The following is a 20894-nucleotide window of genomic DNA, read 5'->3' as shown; positions in this document are numbered from 1 at the left end:
ACCAAAGAAAGTGGTTGCCAATAGGAAGTGAAAGGAATAAAAAGACGAGGATATAAGGAACTGTTGCTAATAGTCTGTCTCAGCATCTCAACTATAGACATGTTTATTGATGCTGACAGATTTGTGTATGCGTAGTTCTTTATTCAAAATACCCTCACGGTTGTTTTTAAATGCATTCCAGGAAAAAGGAGGTTACTCACCTGTAACTAGAGGTTATTTGAGATGCGTGGTCCCTATCTGTATTTCACTGCGGGATTATGCATGCACACACTGTGCCCAGAGTCAGAGAATTTGAAAGTAGTGTCCATTGGTCCACACATGCACCCTGGCTCGCCTCATGCCTACGACCAAGGTGATAAAGGGTGGGGCAGACCAACCACCTCTGCAATTTCTTCTCCATTGCCAATCAGAGACTATCCGAAGCAGAAGAGAGGCAGGCAGGTAACAGAATCAGGCAAAGACCACATATTTTGAAGAAACTGCAGTTATAGATAAGTAACTTCTTTGAGTGATGGTCTCTATTGTATTCCACTGTGGGCGATTGACAAACAGTACCTAAGTAGGAGGAGAGTGCAAAGATGAGGAGAGTAGGGTTGAGTGGAGAACCATCCTCCCAAAGGAGGCTTCAGCAGCTGAGTCTTATACCAGTGCATAATGCTTTGCAAACGTGTGGATGGAGCTCCATGTGACCACTTTATAGACATCTAGGAGGGGTATGTCCTGAGAGACACTATGGTCGTTGCTTGAGCTGTAGTGGAGAGAGCTCATACCCCTATAGGGGAAGAGAAGTTCGAGAGTTGATAGAGTGGAATGCAACCAGATATCCATTTGGAAATTCTCTGAGTGGAGATGGTGTGCCCTGTGACTCTCTTCACTATAGTGACATATAGTCTCAGGGACTTCTTGATTGGTTTTGTTCTCAAGGCCAATGCTCATTGAACACTGAGGGAGTGGAGTCTATATTCTTCTGCCAATGCATGCTGTTTTGGGAAGAATACAGGTAAGTGAATGGATTGGTTAAGGTGAAATTCCAAAACCACTTTAGGGATAAATTTGCAGTATAGGTGTAAAGAAACTGTGTCTTTGTGGAACACAGTGTATGGAAGGGTCTGTCATTGCACCCTGTTCTAGTGTGATGGCTGCAAGAAAGGTGACCTTTATGGAGCGGAAGGACATGGAACAAGGCTCAAAGTGGGGCCTTGTCATTACCGAAAGAACAAGATTCAGGTCCAACTGGAGCCCAATTTTTTAAGGTGGTGGGAAAGTTCTTATCAGAATCAATTGGTTAGTGGGTGTGTGAAAATGGAGTAGCCCTGAGTAGGTGGATTGAATGCCCTTATTGTCACTAAGTGGACTCACAAAGGGCCAGAGGGATAGACCCAATGTCTTCAAGGATAGTTGTAGTTTCTGGTAGAACTCCTCTTTGTTGTGCCCAGGATGAGAAGCGTTTTCATTTAACTAGGTAACATTTTCTAGTCAAGTCCTTTCTGCTATTAGAGAGGCTGTCTAATACAGCTGAGGAGAATGCATGTTCTAGGGATGCTGCCCATCCAAATACCACACCCTGAGGTAGAGCAGTCATGGATTTGGGGTGTTTGATCCTGCAATTGCATTGGACCAAGAGCTCAGGAAATATTGGGAGGGTAATCAGCTGCCAAGGTGACATCCACAGGAGGCTGGGGAACTAGACCTGTCTGGGCCACAAAGGGGAGATCAGGATAACTGTTGCCCTGTCCTGCCATATTTTGCATAGCACTTGTGGTAGTAGCGGCAGTGGAGGAAGTTGAACTAATCTGGCCAGGAAAGGAGAGCGTTGCCCTGGGAGCAGTAACCTAAGGTTCCTCTGGAGCATGTGCCATGCAGTTGTCCATATAAACTCCTCAATCTAGCAGGGACATATTCTATTAAAATTATGAACTATTTGCAACTGGATTAATATGGTTTTGCAGAATGACATCAGACCTGAAGATGCTAAAGATTCTGACCCCCCCATGCGGGGGTGAGAAGGAACTGAAGATGTTGTCGGTCCACCCCACCCTTTATCACTTCAATCAGAGGCATGAGCTGCGCATGTGCCCTGGCTCACAACAGTGGATATGGTTTTCAAATTCTCTGACTCCAGGTGCACGTGTAAGCCCACAGTGGAATACAATAGGGACCATTACTTGAAGTAGTTCATTTTCTCTGCTGCTCTATGGGGCAGCTCTTCTTTTCATCTGGTCTCTTTTCTTTATGGTAGCTGGCAATTACTCTACCTGCACATTTGACATTGTGTTCCCCCCTGTGGTGGAGCATTGAAGCAGAGTGTCACTGCATTCACATTTTGGATGGATTTGTTTTAACTCATCCAAAACTTGATTATTTCTCCAATCTACAGCTTGCCCTTCCTTTATTGTCCAAAAGCTTTTAATGTGAGGGATTGGCTTGCAGTTCTGCAGCAGAGTAGTATATTCCAAATGTCAGCTCAGACTAATCATAGACTGTACTGCTTGATTTCAGGGGAGTTCTGTTAACACTGTGTAAAGTTGATTTTAAATTGATATTTTGCCTGACTCGACAGATGTGAGAGGGGATGGGTGCTCTGTGGGTTAAAACGAGAGGACAGAGTCAGGAGATGTAAGTTCTGTTCCACCTCTGTCACCAACTCGCTGTGCAACTTGGAGTAAGTCACTATCCACTCTGTATCTTAATTTGTCCACCTGTAAAATTAGGATGTGTCAGGGACAGTTTTAAGGCTTAATGCATCAGGGTTTGTGAAATGCTCGGAGGTGCTTTGAAGAAAGGAGCAATAAAAGTACACATTTTATTTAACATCAGATTATACTTAATGGAAGTTTTTTTATTAAACAAATTAAAACCTCTGGACAGCCCTCTAAGACTGCAGTAAATTGTGTTTCCTAGTACTTGCTACATGGCTGGACTGAGAATCTGGGGCCTGAGGCATACCAAGACACTGGGTCCCTATGGCTCCCCCTGTGCCATGGCCCCAGCCCTCAACTTGGAGTGGTCGTGGCAATGGGCCCCACTCTCCTTCCAAAGAGGCAAGGGAACAATGCCCACTTCTCCTCAGGCGTGCCATCAGAGGTCCTCCTCCCTTTGTGACCAGAAGAGGTGTTAGCAGCAGTCCCCGGAAGCCCCATCCCCCAGTACTTTTCCTCAACAACCAGAGTCTATCTGCTTAGCAGGGAGTCTGGCCTGCTGCATTCATCTGCTCCTGTCCCATGCAGATTGCTCTGCTTTAGCAGAGTCTTGCACTTAACCCCTCCACTGAGATGCATGGAGTAGTTCACATCTCTCAGAGGTATTGTCTCAGGCTGCCTGCAGACTCAGATGTCACTGAGCTGGTTATATTTAGGTCACTTTTTCAAGCTTTTCTTCACAACGGTGAGGGCTAGAAACTTTACTTTAAATGAAAGCTGACATCCTGATGTAATCACATGACTCCAGGAACTGGGGCTCCAGGGACAGGCCTAATAGCTATTATGGCTTAATCCAATCTACTGCATCTCTTTTGGCACTGAAAATAAAAAGCTAATATCTTCCTGTGACAGGGTGTACCAGGTCCTTTGAGTACCCCTGCTGGAGGTCTTACAGTCCTACCATACCACATCCCAGAAAAGGAGCTGTAAAGGTGGGTCCTCCAGGCCTGCCTAGACAGGTCACAGGGAAGCAGCCAATCAGAGCACAGTAGGCTCAGTTAAAAGGAGCTGCTGGGCCTGAGCAGGAAGAACTTCAGCCCTGAGGTAAGGGCAAGGAGAAAGGGAATAGCAGCAGTAATTATTAAAGAAAGCAGCATGTGGCTGCTATTTGTAGGGGCCCTAGGTTAGGACCCCAAGTAGTGGGTGGAGCTAGATTCCCCCCCACTAGCCACTGGGAGAGTGGCCTAAGCCCCAAGAAGGGGATGAGGTCCAAGTGAAGGGCAGGACTTAAAGAGTCTCCAGAGAGGGAGCCCCAGGGGCAGTGTACTAGACCAAGGCAAACATGGACTTTCAGCAAGCCCAGAAGGGGCTGAGAACTGAGCCCAGAGACAGGGCTAACATTACCAAGGGCACAGGAAAAGGCCCTGTTGACCTTTTTACCCCAGAAGGGGGTCCTTCATGTGTTTGGAATATGTATGACTCAGCTGGAAGGCTGAGCCACTGGTGATCCACACAATGAGGGCAGCTGCCAACAGGAGGCACCATGAGCAGAGAGAGAGCATGTCTGCACTCACCTGACAGGAGGCCCTCAAGAGAGGTGAGTGCGCACCATTATACTTCCCCTATACAGTCAGGCCTGAATTTACACGGGTTTTTTTGCACAGTTTCAGTTATGCATGGTCAATTAATTATAACCTTTTATTTTTGTACATGGTAGGGATTCACTGACTTCAACAATATGATAATGCTGATACTGTATCAAGTTAATCCTCGACATCAGTAAAGGTTAGTACCTGTAGTAAGTTTAAATTTCATTAAAAAAATTAATAAAACCTGTAGTACTGTATTGTGTAAATTAGGGAGGTCATCTTGTGAGCCTGGAACCTAAAATTTTATTTCCCATAGAAATCCCGTGGTATCTTTTTACATGATTTCTATTTGCATGGTGTTTTTTAAAAGAACATAACCAGAGTGTAAATCGAGACCTGACTGTATTGCAGTCTAGGGGAGGAATCTGATATCTCCTATCATATAACATTAATACAGGGTCCAATTTGACTATTTCTTATACCATGTGAATATGTAAAATGTGGAATAGAAAATTTCAAAGAGCATAAAACTTGCATCACTGTGGAGAAAAATTTCAACTTTACAGCTCTGGTTTTGTGATCTGTTAGTAATCATCTGTTGCTTTCACGGCTTACAACAGCAATCATAAGAGGAGGCTCTTAATCAGAACCATCTGTTTTTAGAAGGCAAACCAAAAATAGATATCAGGCAAAGCTGCTGGAGGAATCCAACCTTCATCCAGTGAAGGGTAACTGTTACTGCTGCTCAAAGGGTATCAGTGAAGTGCACACACTTACAAGAGCTGGATTCTGAAGAGAAGTCCCTGCTACAAATCTTAAATTATAATTCATTTCCCTAGTAGTACATGGTAAACGACAGTCTATAAATCCTCACTTGGTCTGAGTCACTTTGCTTTACTTTTATCATTTCAGAGTTTGTTTCAAAGCTATCCTTGAAGAGTTAAGGAAAGATTACACCACCAATAGTTTTCTTCCTGGATAAGAGTATTTCCATTTAAAAAGGACTGGTGTGATATTTTTAAATCTGTTCACCAATAGCAAGTGAATAGTACTAGTGTCTGTTGTGCACACCTGACAGCTAAATTGGACTATGAGTTACATCAGGGTAAATCCAGGATAGTTCCACTGGCTTCAAACCTAGTTACTCAGAATTAAGGGCTAAATTGCAGTTTTGCTACAAACTCTGAAGAAGGATCAGTCTGAACAAGACTGTGTTTCAGCCAGCCACAATCTGGTTTCTCATTTCCCCACTTGCTCTGGAGGGGAGGGGGAAGTAGTCTGTGATAGCTCTATACCAAGCACAAATTACTTGGCCTCATGTATAGGCTCATCTGATCTTGTTCACCCTTTGCTCTACCTACTCCCATACCCACCTGTGGTGAAGCTGCCACAGAAGGCACTGCCAGAAGGAGAGCAGCCAAATGTTGAACTAACTAAGCAGGTCCCGATCTGGCCCTAAATGAAAGCAGAATTTGCCCTGATGATAGTCTGTGTTATTCCTACTACAGCCATGTTCAGAGGCACCAATTTGGCCCAAGGCCCCATTGTGCTGGCTGCTACATTTAGTTTTCCTACTTCCTGAAATCTTCAAACTTTATTTTCTATACATGCAAAACAAGTTCTGTTGACCCATGAAAAGTGTTTGGGGAAAAGAGCACACAGCAAATCCCATCTATTTTCACAGATTTCTGGTTGCATTTATGGAGCAAGTGATCTGTTTGCCCAGATTGTGGTCTGTTAATATTAGATTCACAGGAAAGGCGAGAGGCTGCCAATTTACGGCAGTCATGTATTTTTAATTTATGGCAAAGACACTGAGAGCACAAGATAAGTGCTCTCTTCCTGTATTATAGAAGGAAATAAGTATACCCAAATCCACTTCCAAACTGGGATGTGCAGAATTATTCAGAGCAGGTATTAATTATACATTGAAGAAGCCTAGTTGAATTATGATTTTTGATACAATTTTATTCTGAAGCATTTGTAAGAGTGGGATTGCTTACATGCCTGAGTAGCTGCTTCTTCCAGCTGGATATTTGTCTTTTATACAGAAGCCTATTAAACACAGTTTCAATGTATTTAACAACCGGAAGAGACCAATGGCATTTATAATAATCACACTGGGTGAAATTTACCCACTACCACAGTGACAGCAGAAGACTCCCCCATGCAGTGGAAGAGCCACGGTGCTACATATCATATGAATGGGTGGGATGGCCATGAATCAGGAACCCAGGAACACTTTGCTCCCCTCTATAAGCGGTGTGGCTGACCTCTGCAGCTGCTGTGCATGGCTCACCACAAAAAGAACTGGGTGGGACTGCAGGGATGGGGGCTGCTCCCTGCATTCACCATTATACAGCCCCAGTAGCCACACATCTCTATACAGGCAAGGGTCTCAGCTGCTATACCAGTCTATAGGTTGGTAGAGTGGTTTGCAGAACTGCCCCTACCCTAACCCTCATCTTCAGAAGTGGATTCTATTCCCAAGCCCCATGATAGTCCCTAGAACAAACCTTGTTTATTTGGACTGTGAATAGAATGAAAGATTATTGGGGGAGGTAAATTTAAGCCTTTGGTTTCAAGTCCAGCCACCCTCCTGACTACAGAGGAGGTCCCCCTGGCAGCGAAACTGGTGTTACTCTCCGGGGCAAGGAAGGGAATGGATGCTGGGGTGGAGGCCTGCCCGCTCTGAATGGCATAGAACTCCAGTCTGCCTGAGCTTCCTTCTCAGTGGGGCGTGGAGGGAGCCAGATGATCTCTTCCTGCATGGATTTTCCAGTCCTTCCTCATGTGGGGAGACACAGAAGCGCCACCAAAGTCTACTTTGGTATGAAGCAGCTTTCACAGAGCATCTACAGCACTGCTGTCAGAGCATGAAGGAGGATTACTTCTGCCCAGCCTGACTGGTGTTGGCCTCGGGATTTGGTCCTTAACACACAATTTCATGTGAATGTCACATATAGCATGTATTCCCACCAGTGTTAATTCTAGACAGTCACTAACAACAGAATCATTGAAATCCACAGTGACAGATGTTTTTGTTTTTAAAATGTTGTGTTGTAGCCTGCAACACAATGCAAGACCAAAGTGAAATCCATGAGGTTCTGGCCCAGACGAGCTATGGCCATATTCACCACTTGAGGATCGAGACCCATGCAAATAGCTCTGTATTATTTGAGAGTTGGAAACGATGGAGCAACTCTTAGTGATACTGTTCAACCTAAAGTGGACAGCTGGGAGGGGAGGTCAGTTTAATGCCTTTATAGGTGTTCTACATCATGGCTGGCTAACGCCAAGCAAGTACTTCACATGTGGGACTACTTCTAAGTGTCAAACCTATACTAAGACACTCCAGTACTATGATGGTGGGGGACAATTTACACCAGCTGAGGATCTGGCACTGAGTGAATTAGTCTGCAACTTCCTAAAACAAGCTCTTAGCCTCAGTGGTTCACATGTTATGTTTGAGCCTGCAGCCTTTCTAACAACACTGGCACCAACTTGAGACAAACTGGGGGCAGGGGAAGGGGGAGCCTGCATAGGGTTAATGCAGGGTTGCGAACCCTCCAGGATTGTCCTGGAGTCTCCAGGAATCAAAGAGTAATTTTTAATTAAAGAAAGACTGTCATGTGATGAAACCTCCAGGAATACATCCAACCAAAACTGGCAATTCTAGGTTAATGCTAGATAAATTCATTCAACTAGCAAGCAGAGATTTTTTTTTCAAGAAAAGAAAAGCTCTGTGACATCCACCTGTAAGAACTTCACACTATCAACCATTATTCCCTTGGACTTAAATTTAAATACTTGACATTTACCCAGTAGTTCAACAATATGGCAAAAATGCTACACTCTGAGAATAACGGGATGGTCAGAAATTTAACTTTCAGCTCAGTTGTTTTCTCCTGGGAGACTGAGTGCACTGCAGACAACTCCTCCTACAGTACCAGCACTCGTTACAATTTGTAGTAGGGTCTCGAGTTCAAGCAGCCTTTTCTAGAGGGAATGGGAAAAAAAATGTGCGGTGGTAGTGGATTGTCTAATATTGGACACTTCCTGTGTTTTGGGTACTATATCCTACACATGCTGGACGATGGACTCAATGATCTTATAGACCTTCCCAGGGAAAGGACCTATTACAAATAAAGACAAAAGTGATTGTTCCAACACTAAGTAATTTAAAAACAGTTCTTATAAGATAAATGGACCTAAGTCTTTATACAGACTCCTTAAGATTAATTCCAGTCATTGTTGTGCATCAGCAGATCTAGAATGGCACTAAAGTTTTAAGAAACCAGTTCCACCCAGTGTTTTATTTGTAATGAAAGCCGTGCCAGGGAGCAAGCAATTTAATTTTAACATTTATAACTGATGCAGCAAGCTCACAATGTGCGGGGGGGGGGGGTCCTTAAGAATGTTCAGCATCAGCCTTCCCTTCAAGAGGAGTTCATGGACTTCAGTGGAAGCAGAACTAGCTTAACATTGAGTGCGTCTGAAAATCCTACCCCGGGTCTCCACTGTTCTGTTCGCAAACCTCTCACTGTTCATGCATAGTCTCTACCTCTGTGTTAAAATTACCATGGCCCTGGCTACACTGGCGCTTTAGAGCACTGCAACATTCTCACTCAGGGGTGTGAAAAAAACACCGCCCTGAGCACTGCAAGATACAGCGCTGTAAAGCGCCAGTGTAAACAGTGCCACAGCACTGGCAGCGTGGCTCCCAGCGCTGCAAGCTAATCCCCATGAGGAGGTGGAGTATGTGCGGTGCTGGGACCACAATCACACTTCAAAGCGCTCCCGCGGCAGCGCTCCCGCAGCAGCTCTTTAAAATTTCGAGTGTAGCCAAGCCCTAATACAGGGAGCCTCTGAGCTCCACCCAAGCATTCACTCCAGACATTGTATCCAAATTTCAATGAAAAGCAATACCTAAGAGGAACTAGCAAGATGCATACTTAACACTCAGCAACACTGATGATCATTCAGCATTCACTCTTTGGCCGTTGCTATGTCGAATTTAGATTGCAAGCTGCTTGAGGAAGGATTCTGTCTTTGTTTTGTCTATAAAGCACTATGTTCACCTATGATGCTGATAAACGTTCCTTTGCTCTGGAGGGTAAATAGTGTTTTGTTATATGCAAACCACCATCTGCTGGCTATTGCAAGAAGAATTACTGCATTTACTGTCACAGAATGATGCAGTATAGAACATTAAAGAAGAATTATTACTGTAGTAGCTACATGAGTCAAATAACAATATTTCCATAACATTTTATAAGTGTTACTTTGGTATTCAAAAGCATTTTTCATAAACAGGTTATTCAATTCTAAACTAATATGAAATGAACTTTTCTTTTTACTGCTCTCCCATTCTTTCCAGTTTCTCAATAAGATTATAAAAAGAAGCCATGATGGTGGGTTTGGTTTTTTAGTTAGAAAAAATAAGTCTTGAGGCTCTGTTCAAAAGTCTGTATTCTAGGAATGGTAATATTCATGTATGTTGCTAACTCTTGTGATTTTTATTGCAAGTCTCATGAAACCTAGTGTTTTTCTTAAAGCCCCAGCAGCTGGGCCTGTGATTACGTAAGAATCACATCTTTAATTTAAAGGCAAAGGTGAGTTTCTAGCCCTTATGGATGTGGAGAAAAACTTGAAAACATTAACCCAAAAGACTCAAATCAGAAGACAAATGAAAAAAACTTCAGAGTGCATTTTTTCCCAGAAGTGTCATGGATTGGGGAAGAGGTGGAACTGACTCATGATTTTTGAATGTTTAGGACTGGAAACTAATAATATTTTGTCAAATTAAATTGACCGTCATTTTGTCAGTGTACTCTTCATATAGGACCTGATGGAAAGGTCACAGAAGTCAGTGAAAAGACTCCTGTTAACTTCAAATAGTTTTGGGTTAGCCCCTAATATAGATACTAAGAAGACAAGTAATGTGATCTAAGGTATTTAACTATAGAAAGTAGACAGACTGAAAAAGATGTATTCAGGTCCAGATTAGGTTTAGGCAGAGGTTCAAAGCTGGCTCCAGAAAATGGGTCCCTTCTTATTTTAGAACCAAAGCAAGCAGAGATTCAGATCAGGAGAGTCAATTACAAACTTGCCTGAAATTCTCAAAGTTTGGTATAATCTCTATCAGAATTTCTAGACTTCATTAAACCACCTTAACTCAAAGAGGAAAGAGGGATGAGATTGGCCCCTCTATTTGATATTAGCCTTTATGGAATGAGTGCTGATGTGACAAGTTAAAATCAATGCAAAAAAACAAAACAGGTGGAAATGTATTGCCAGATCAATAATTTACTGTTTGTGTTCAATATTATCTTTTTAATTTATGGGATGTGCACGGAGTATTAGATAGGTTTCACAAAAACCTAAATATCATAATAAAGAATGAAGTTCATACGGATGTTGGTCTCAAATTCAAGGACACCTGGTTATTATTAATCTAAAATGTGGATTTTTTTACTTGACTGTATAGTCAGTGTGAAATACTCTGTTTATTAGTAGGGTCTCCCAATGAGCAGAGATTCCAGAAATATGTTTCAGACATTTTGTTTGTAGTCTTTGGTGTTAGAGATTTTACAGAAGGCTGGGTTACACACTGGGTTAATTGGCTCTGGGTTACACACTGGGTTAATTGGCTCTGAGGTCGTTACTCTGCCACTGACTTTGGTCAAATCACTTAGGCCTGTAGCTTCCAAACGCATCCATTACATTTTGGTACCCAATTTAAGGTACCGAGGGCCTGATTTTCAAAAGAAACTGTTACCTCTTAGCACAAACTGGGGAAAAAAATGCTTTAGGTGCCTCAAATTTACCACCCAAGTTTAATAGGCACTTTTGAAAATGTAGGCATTAGTATCTCTGATACTCAGCTTTCCCCCCTCTATATACGGGGGATAATGATACTTCTCTACCTCACAAGGGTTCTTGGAAACCTGTTTAATTGATGTTTATGAATAATTTTGAAATGATTAAATGGAAAGTGCTGCATGAGAATTATTCTTCAAAAACCATTTTTAAAATCAACTTGTAGTTTTTAGTATTCCCTTTACTGTTACTGAGGAAATCTGGTTTTCATTAACAACTCTTCCCTATAATTCTCAGCCAGATAAAAGAATTAACAAAATCATGTTTGACATTAGTCTGTTGCCCTGTAGATACTGTAAGGCTTAAATTGCACACTACACATAAGGCTCATTTTCATTTTAATGTCATCTGCACACACCCATTTCCACAGGCTAGTTGCTGCTGGAGAGCTCCATACGTTCTGGCTAGGGACATCATCCCCATGCACACACCAGCCACTCAAGGGAGCACCTCTTATGCTCTACACAGACTGAGGTGCTGAAATACACATGGGGCAGTGGGCACCCAACAGTGGGCACATAACTTCCCGGCTGCAGCTAGCCTAACTAGAAAGGGAGAAGTGATAATTGCTGTAATTTATTTTTTATCTACTAAAATAGCCAGTTTTTTCAAAGTTTTACAGTAATTGAGATGCAAGCTGTTAACTGTTATGGGCCCAGTGTTCGATGATTTGCACTTGCATGCTCCAGGGCTGCATTTGGCCCAAGACGCCATTTCAGGGCCAACTAAGAGTAAATGGGCTGTAAGGGAGGAAAGCCATATTTCACCACACATACCTGTAACTAGCCAGAAAAGATGTGTTCAGTTATCAAGTCAGTACCATGGTGAAAAGAGAAGAGATGGCTGAACTGGATCATCTGGTAATGGCTAGAGAGGTGGCCAGCAGGGATTACAGATATCACTACTATCTCTCAGTTTATTTAGAGCAACAACAACAAATCTCATTCCGCGAATTGTGTATGCAGCTTGTCAATGTAACCATGCCTTTCCGTCACCCTCACGCTCCCTCATGCAGGGGTGACTCTATGTATTTGCTGCGCCAAGCACAGCAGCAGCACGCCTGCGGGAGGTTCACTGGTAATACAGATTCAGCGGCATGCCTGCGGGAGGTCTGCTGGTCCCACACCTTTGGCATACCTGCCGCTGAATTGCCACCAAAACTGTGGGACTGGCGGAGCTCCCACAGGCATGCCACCGAAGGCAGCCTGATTGCTGCCCTCATGGCGACCGGCAGGCTGCCCCCCGCGGCTTGCCGCCCCAGGCACATGCTTGCTGAGCTGGTGCCTGAAGCCGTTCCTGCCCTCATGCATGCCCCCAGCTTTTTAGTTACTCACTTGTTTTTATGGCTTCTCTTCATTTAGGCCCCAGTCTTGCAAACACTTACACACGTGCTTAACTTTTATCACCTTAGTCATATTGACCTCAAGAAAGAAAAGGATTTCCAATACCAGGGCCTACACTAAGACAAGGTATAAGTGCCTCTGACTTCAGTGAGAGTACCCAGATTTAAGTATGCACTTAAATATTAGCTAGTCCAAGAGTGCCCAGATCCTGACTGACACTGCTGGGTGCTACTGGAATACAAATCCCCATCGTTATCTAAACTGGTGCTCAGTACCTTCAACATCATTATCTAAACTAAAGTGCTCAATACCTTCAAGGTCTGTCCGTTTCAGTGGGAGCTGAAGAGGAGCTGCGAGCTTTACAGCCTTGAACTCACAACATGCTCCGTACTCAAAAGGGAGCGACAGCCTGTGTTCTGGAAGGAGGCGGAGTCCCAGCAAGGAAACATGGAAGCAGTAACATTAACCCCTAGATGAAATCCAGCCACCGTGAAAAACCCAGTAGTCCCCTCATAAGCACCACTGCAGCACGCTGTTACTTGTCCATTGGACACTAGCATATCCTCTCAAACGGAGAGGTTGCTAGAAAGTGAGGGAAAATAAAGATGAGGGAGGAAATGTAGGCAACTTAAAAATGGGAGACATTTCTACAAATCCTGAGGGCCTGATCTGAAACTCAGATGGTCAAAAATAATTCTCCTCAGCTTCACTGAATTCCTATACACAGCAACAGGGCTGGGTGGAGCAACAGACTGCGCCTCAGAGGAACTGGCTGTGGAATGCCTTATCTGGCATGGCATGGCCACTGGAGACGCATAATTATCACCCTCCTCCTGGCCTAGGAGCTAGAACAGCTGCAGAACTAAACAGGCTACTAAAGCTTCTACTGTCCAGCAGCTGAACTGGCTATTTTCTGCTGAACTAGGCCCTAAATATTTTCAGTCAGAGGAAAGCCTGATGGGTTGGTGGATGCACGCATGCACCTACAGAGAAATGTCTGTCTGTGTATAAAAAGAAGTTTGTGTGTGTGAGATCCTGACCAGTCTTTTCGTTCTGTATATTCACAACCTTGGACCAACGTAACTTTTACCCTCTCATCTTTTTATGAAGATATCAGAATTAGTCTTTCAAACCATTTTACTTCAACCTAGGTCTGAGGGATTAAATGATCTGTATTAGTTTGTAGTGATTAAGAAACCTACTATCAGTTTCCAACTGGCTTCTTCACAGTACCCCCAGTAACTTGGAAGGATACTGAGCCTTCCACTGAACAAAAGCCTCTCACAGGTGGATAAGTGTGGGAATAAGTAAAGAGACACCTGGATTGACAAGAGAGGTCAGAATTTCAGGCTTACAGAGAGTGAGGACATCAGGAAAGGGAGGAGGACCCGTGGTTAGGGCACTAGCAAGAGACCCCAGGTCAATTCCTTGATCTGCCACAGACTTCTTTGGGCAAGTCACCTAGTCTCTCTCTGTGCCCGTTTCCCATCTGTATAATAGGTAAATATTAAATCCCCATCTACAGGGGTGTTATATGGAGAACTACTATGGTAAAGGGAGGGCCACGTACAAGACAAAGCTCTGAGAAGATAATTGCTATAGGGCTGACACAGTATTTCATAGCAAACCAATTTGGAGTGGGAGGGGGAGGAAAATCACCTGTATCACTAAGTCAGAATGTAAGGATCGATCCTCTGCTGGTGTAAATCAGCAAAGCTTCAATGGAGCTATTCTTGCGTACAGCCACTGGGGATCAAGCTTGTGAAGTATATTGTTAAATTAGCAGTCAGCAGACGACGTATTTAGGAAGCCGCCTGTTATCACACTGATGTGGAGGAGACACCCAGAAGCAATATCTATAATGCTTTAAATATTTTTATTTTCTATTTTAAGAATATTGTTTTAGAAGCTTTTCTGTCCCCCTACCCCAGAGGAGTAGATTAAAAGCCAAGGCTGGTGTTAGGGCGTAGCAAGCAGAGCAGTTGCCAAGAGCCACACCACAACGGGCCTGCAAAAGCTAAGTTGCTCAGGCTTCTGGGAACTGCAGCCAATGGGAGGTGCAGTGGCAGCGCTTGTGGGCACAGGTAGTGCATAGAGTCCCCTGCTCCCCTCAGGGACATCCAGCCGCTTCTGGGAGCGGCCTGGGGCCAGGGAAGGCAGGCAGGGAGCCTGTTTTAGCCCTGCTGCACCACCGACCAGGAGCCACCTGAGGCAAGTACCTCCCAGCTGGAGCCAGCACCCCAACCCCCTGCCACAGCCGAGAGCCCCATCCTGCACCCAAACTCCCTCCCAGAGCTTGTACCCCTCATCCCCTCTCGCATCCCAACCCCCTGCCCCAGGTTCAGCCCGGAGTCCTCACTCACACTCCGAACCACTCGGCTCCACACCTGTCCCGCACCCCAACCTCCTTTCCCACCCCCGTGAAAGTGAATGAGGGTGGAAGAGAGCAAGTGATGGAGGGAGGGGGGATGGAGTGAGCAGGGTGAGGCCTCAGGGAAGGGGCAGGGGTCTTTGGGTTTGTGTCATTAGACAGTTGGAAAGCCTACTTTGGCTTCAGCCCAGGAAAGGGCAGCTCAGGCTTTGGCTTTCTGCCCTGGGCCCCACCGAGTCTAATTCTGGCCCTGCTCTCTGCTTTATTTTGGTGGACCCCCTGAAACCTGCTCACAGCCCCGCAAGGGGGCCCACAGCCCTGGCTGAGAACTGCTGCCCTACCCAGTTTCTCTTGTTCCATTTGGCAAACACTGACCTTGTCACAGTGCCACTACTGGTTTCAAGGCATTGAAAAAAACACGACTATTTTGTCTTAAAAACCTCCACTGTAGCAAAGCATCTGTATCTTCATGCACCAGCATAATCCCAGATGACATCATAACTCTGGGAAGAAGGGCTTGCCAGATAACTGCTTCTGATGAGCCAGCAGACAGGATAAACACACCAGGCTGGGTTGACTGGGAGGGGAGCATAGAGGAGGAGAAGCCTCTACAAGGTTCCCCTCATAGAGTTCCTCTCTGATTTTTTTTGATGAAGGAAGGATTTGATGTTCTTCCTACCACCCCACTCTAGAAAAAGTCACAGAAACCCATCCAAATGACCTTGGGGAAGCCATAAGAGGCTGGGGCTACTACCCACGCAGAGATCCATGGTAATGCTGTAGGCCTGGCCACCAGCACCTCCTAGCACAGCTCCACTTGTGCCTAGCTATCAGGTACTCCCCCCAGTTATAACTGCCCCTGGGGATCCCTCTCCAACCCTTCAAAGGGGACTCCCTACCACACAGGAGACCCTGCAGAAAGGATCTCACACACCTAGGCTTTATGACCATTTCCTCAGAATCTCCAGCGGAGCAGCGGGAGGACACATTCCTGTCCCCAGCCCAATTTCTCTTCTTCCCCTCCCTTGTACTGATCCTGGACCTGGTGGGCACATTCCATGGAGGTGGAGGAACAAGAGCATGGGGGACGATGATATAAAGGCATCTGAGCTCTCATCGCAAAGGGGAGATTGGGGGCGGGGGAATGGGGATCTGCATGTGGATCTGGTAAGGGAGAGGAGCCAAACACAATTTCCTCTTTTCCCCCATTGTTAGACACCTTACAAAGATACTGCAGACACTACTTTTTTTAAATGGGCTGGTACACTAAAAAAGCTAGGGCCAGATTCACTGACCCTAAGTCAGGTGAGTCACCGTGCTTGAGTAAAGCCTGCAGGATCTGGTCCATCAGATAATAACAGTTTTAAAATTTAAATTCTGAGGACTAAAAATCTTAAGAGTTTCTTTGACTTAATACTCCAGACAATACATAGCAGTCAGATAAACTCAGTTTAACTGGTGCATCCCACTAGTTACACAGGAGGACATAGGGTGCCCAGCTTCCATATTGGTATGCTTGCAATACATAAACATACAGAATACTGCAAGAATGAGACAAAGCTGAGAGAGTGATTTCAAATGCCACCTAACACTAAATTCTGTTTAAAACCAGTAGTCCTATGTTTTCTGTACTGCACTTTAAATAGGTTTTAGAATGTTAATAAATGTTTTATTAAATCAAATGCCCTATTTTCTTGAATGTATTTTTTAAATGTTTCATATATTAGAGTTTTGGCATTATAGGAGAGGCCTAATTCCAGTCTGACAACAAAACATTTACAGAACAGTTGAATGTTGGATAATAGGACTATGATAGAGGAAACAATAAATGACTGTCTGATTTGTGCACCACTCACCTGTATTTACATCAATGACATCACAGTCATGAATAGGGCCCTATCAAATTCACGGTCCATTTTGGTCAATTTCACGGTCATAGGATTTTAAAAATAATAAATTTCATGATTTCAGATATTTAAATCTGAAATTTCATGATGTAATTGTAGGGGCACTGACCGAAAAAGGAGCTGTGGGGGGCAGGGCCTGCAAAGTAATTGTAGGTGGGGTTGTGGTACTGCTACCCTTGCTTCTGTGTAGCTGCTGGCAGCGGTGCTGCCTTCAGAGCTGGGCAGCCACAGAGTGGTGGCTGCTGGCGGGGAGCCCAGGTCTGAAGGCAGAGCTGCCACCAGCAGCAGCGCAGAAGTTAGGATGGCATGTTATGGTATTGCCACCCTTCTGCACTGCTGCCTGCAGAGCTGGGCCCTCAGTCAGCAGCCCCCACTCTCTGGCTGCCCAGCTCTGAAGGCAGCAGCGCAGAAGTAAGGGTGGTACAGTATGATATTGCCACCCTTACTTCTGCACGGCTGCTGGTGGGGCACCTCCTTCAGGGCTGGGCACCTGGCCAACAGCTGCTGCTCTCCAGCTGCCCAGCTCTGAAGACAGGGCAGAATTAAAGGTGGCAATACCATCAAACCCCACCCCCCTAAAATAACCTTGCAACAACCCTGCAACTCTGTTTTGGGTCAGGACCTTCAATTTGAGAAACACTGGTCTCCTTTGTGAAATCTGTACAGTATAGGTTAAAGCCACACAAAAGACCAGATTTCACAGTCCATGAGGTGTTTCTCACGGCCATGAATTTGATAGGGCCCTAGTCTTGAAACTAAACATGCTTCAGATATAGATATGACTTTTGCCTAGCTAGAAATGAGGTCAGTTCATAGAATCATAGATTATTAGGGTTGGAAGGGACCTCAAGAGATCATCTAGTCCAACCCCCTGCTCAAAGCAGGACCAATCCCCAAATGCCCCCCTCAAGGATTGAACTCACAACCCTGGCTTTAGCAGGCCAATGCTCAAACCACTAAGCTATCCCTCTATTTCTGCTGCTTCTGCTAGTAGGAATTTTGAAATTCATTTCATGCCCAGTGAAAGCATACTATATATAACTGGGTGAATAAGAACACAAGAATGGCCATACTGGGTCACACCAAAGGTCCATCCAGCCCAGTATCCTGCCTACCGATAGTGGCCAATGCCAGGTGCCCCAGAGGGAGTGAACCTAACAGGCAATGATCAAGTGATCTCTCTCCTGACATCCATCTTCACCCTCTGACAAACAGAGGCTAGGGACACCATTCCTTACCCATCCTGGCTAACAGCCATTAATGGACTTAATCTCCATGAATTTATCTAGTTCTCTTTTAAACCCTGTGATAGACCTAGCCTTCACAACTTCCTGAGGCAAGGAGTTCCACAGGTTGACTACGCTGTGTGAAGAACTTCCTTTTATTTGTTTTAAACCTGCTGCCCATTACTTTGCTTGTTTACTTTGAATGCTGTTTTCTTTGCTTAAGATGGATGTCTGTCTGAAACATATACTCTAGTTCAAACACTAGTTGTTGGGCTACATATAGAAATCACAGGATGAAGTCTATGATCTGTATTATGCAGATCAGACTAGATTATCTTAATGAAAAAAACCCCTTACATATATTTGAAATGAAAAACACAGTCACGTCCTTATGAGAGGCTCAAGACATTGCGATGTCAACCTTTATGAATTATTTTGTTTACATAAGCTCCCCAAGCAGCTCCATGTCATTTAACTTAGGGCAGTTTCTTCGTCTGCAGATTTGCAGAAAGTAGGTGTTTTTAATGTAAACTCAATAGTTATTGAAAATCTTTTCTTGACATCTTAACAGATGCCACAAATATCAATAGAATAATACCAGGGATCTCTTGCACTTCAAGCAGGTTTTGTTTGCTATAAGCAGTTTCAAAAATTACAAATGGACAAAGCATCTTTCACAGTAGGATTTGGAGGCTTGCTAACACAAATTATTCAGTTTGTTTTGTTCAGGCACCAGATAAATTATTACAAATGGAGGTGGCAGAGAGCGATAACACTTAAAATGAGGCAGTCTTTTTTATAAATTGCAAAACTTTTAGTTATTTAGATTTTCCTAATTAAACATGATCAAGAGAGACTGCAATAATCTGGGTTTCTGTGAAGATGTGGTATGCTTGAAAAGGAAGAGAAACAGATCTCACACTGCATAAAGCCATTCAGAATACTAAATCAAAAGAAGGTTTTAAATCTTGACAGGCTACAGAAGTAATTGCAATTGTTTGGACTCGGAATGATGATTTCAGGAATTCAAGTGATGTGTTGCAATGCTGTAACAAACCGAACCAGACAAAATGCCTTCCCATAAAATTAGATGATGCCATTAGCCACCAATCAGAATCCTACAGTCATGTACTTCAGTCACCAATAAGGGACTAGACAGAGAACTGAAGAGGACCTGGCCATTTAAAACCAAAAATAAAGTCTATTACAGCTGATTGGAATAAGAGTTCAATTAATTATTTTTTTAAAACCCAACATCCTGTTTTTATCATTGGTTTTAAAAACATAGCAACACATGGAACTTGATGGAAGCAGGTGATTACTACAAATCAGTGTAGAGACAGCCCAACATAAACAAATACCACTGAATTAATCAATGCGTACTCAACCATGAAAATAACTAAGCTTTGGAAAACACTTCAGGCTGGAATAATAAAAAACGTCCAGGTGTTGGATTAGCATTTTGGCGGGATCTGAAAGTACTCACCTGTCCTGCAGTGTCATACAGACCCAGCAGATACTGCTTCCCCCCAACTGTAACAGTGACTGTAAAAGAGGAAAAAATAAAGATGTTGCTAATAATGTAGCTAAGGGGCACACAAAGCACCTTTCTGACACAAAGGCAGGAGTGTTTTCAGTTATAAAAGCAGACTCAACATTAAAAAAAAACAACAGAGGTCTAAACAAGCTAGTACAAGAACACATCTGCAATGCACTTGGAGATGCAGAAAGAATGGGTTTAATATTTATGTCGTTTCATGTCAAGCACCCAGAGCCAGTGGCAGTTCTGTTTCAAACCTTTCCAGGCACTTTTTAATGTGTTGGTCTTGTTCAGACATTTATATCCGCCGGCACCGCCCCCCAGCAGTTAAAGCATACTGGGCCAGGATCCTTTGTATGTACTTTCATCTGGAGGATCCTTTCCAAGGGGAGATGGAAGTGGGCAGGCAGGCAGGACCGGCACAGAAGGGTTAAAACCAGACTTTGTGAAGAAGGTCAAGGCAGAAGGCCCAGTGTCGGAAAATGGCAAAGTTCCGCTAAAGTTCTTCTGTTGCAGAGGAGGAGCCTCTTACTCAGCACTTCTAAGCCCTCACGTTTACTACCGATCCCGGGCGCCCCTTACCTGCATAGTGGTCAAACACGGTGGGCACATACTCCTCTGGAAACGCGTCGTTGGCATAGCTCATCAGCAGGCACGTTTTCCCCACGGCCCCGTCCCCCACCACCACGCATTTCAACATGACCGTCCCGGTCCCATTGGCCATGGTTCGAGGCCACTCGTCATTGTCAAGGGTTCAGCTGAGCTCCGAGGGGCGAGTCCGCATCTTCGCTGCCCCCGGCTGCGGGTCGCTTAGCAGGCGCCGCAGCCCGCCGGGGCTGGCATTTCTCCCCCGGGCAGTGCCAAATTCGGCTCGCAGGGCTTTTCCTTCCTCTCGCCCCTGCCAGCTGAGCACGATGACACAATGGATCATAAGACTTGCAGCTCGGAGAAAACAGGAACTTTGAGCAGGGAAACCAGCACAGGGCACGGCACTTTTCTCCTCCAGCCCAGGCGGCCACCCAGGTGCAACCTCGCCCCCAGGCTGCAGTGACAGGCACCCCCGAGAGAGGGGCCAAGGCAGAGCTCCCCAAAGCAACTGTTCGGCCACTTTCCTTCCCGCCCCCGCCCCTAACTTGTCCCGGCTTCGGGCGCCACTTCGGCAACCCTGCAATCTCAGACTAGCTTGATTCGGAGGGGAAAAGGAGGAGCGAAGCCAAATGGCTAAAGAGCGACTCAGGGCTCCTCTCCAAAGAGCCAGCAGCTCTTAGAAACGTCCAAGGCTTTGCAAGTTCGCCCGGGGCCTCCTTCTGGAAAGGAAAAGCAAAAAGGGGAATCCCTTCCTCCAGTAAAATCACCGTCACATGCCTGCGGGTTTGGGAGCTGATCGTCTCGTAGGT

At 44.8% G+C, this 20894-nt stretch overlaps 1 protein-coding gene across 2 annotated transcripts in view; it reads right to left on the bottom strand.

Annotated features, from left to right (window-relative positions):
* RHOQ (ras homolog family member Q) overlaps positions 1 to 20659 on the bottom strand; it is a 36099-nt gene extending 15440 nt beyond the window's left edge. For both annotated transcript variants that reach the window (XM_030557696.1, XM_030557698.1), the window contains exons 1-2: positions 20080 to 20659; positions 19444 to 19502 (exon numbers count right to left, since the gene is read on the bottom strand). In XM_030557696.1, coding sequence (XP_030413556.1) covers positions 19444 to 19502; positions 20080 to 20221 — 201 coding nt within the window. In that variant the 5' untranslated portion in view covers positions 20222 to 20659. The remainder of the gene's footprint in view (positions 1 to 19443; positions 19503 to 20079) is intronic.
* Positions 20660 to 20894: the final 235 nt, after the last annotated feature.

Source organism: Gopherus evgoodei, chromosome 3 (genome assembly GCF_007399415.2).
Source record: "Gopherus evgoodei ecotype Sinaloan lineage chromosome 3, rGopEvg1_v1.p, whole genome shotgun sequence".
Lineage (NCBI taxonomy): Eukaryota > Metazoa > Chordata > Testudines > Testudinidae > Gopherus > Gopherus evgoodei.
The sequence above is the reverse complement of the archived record's forward strand: the minus strand, read 5'-3'. Positions and strand labels throughout refer to the sequence as shown.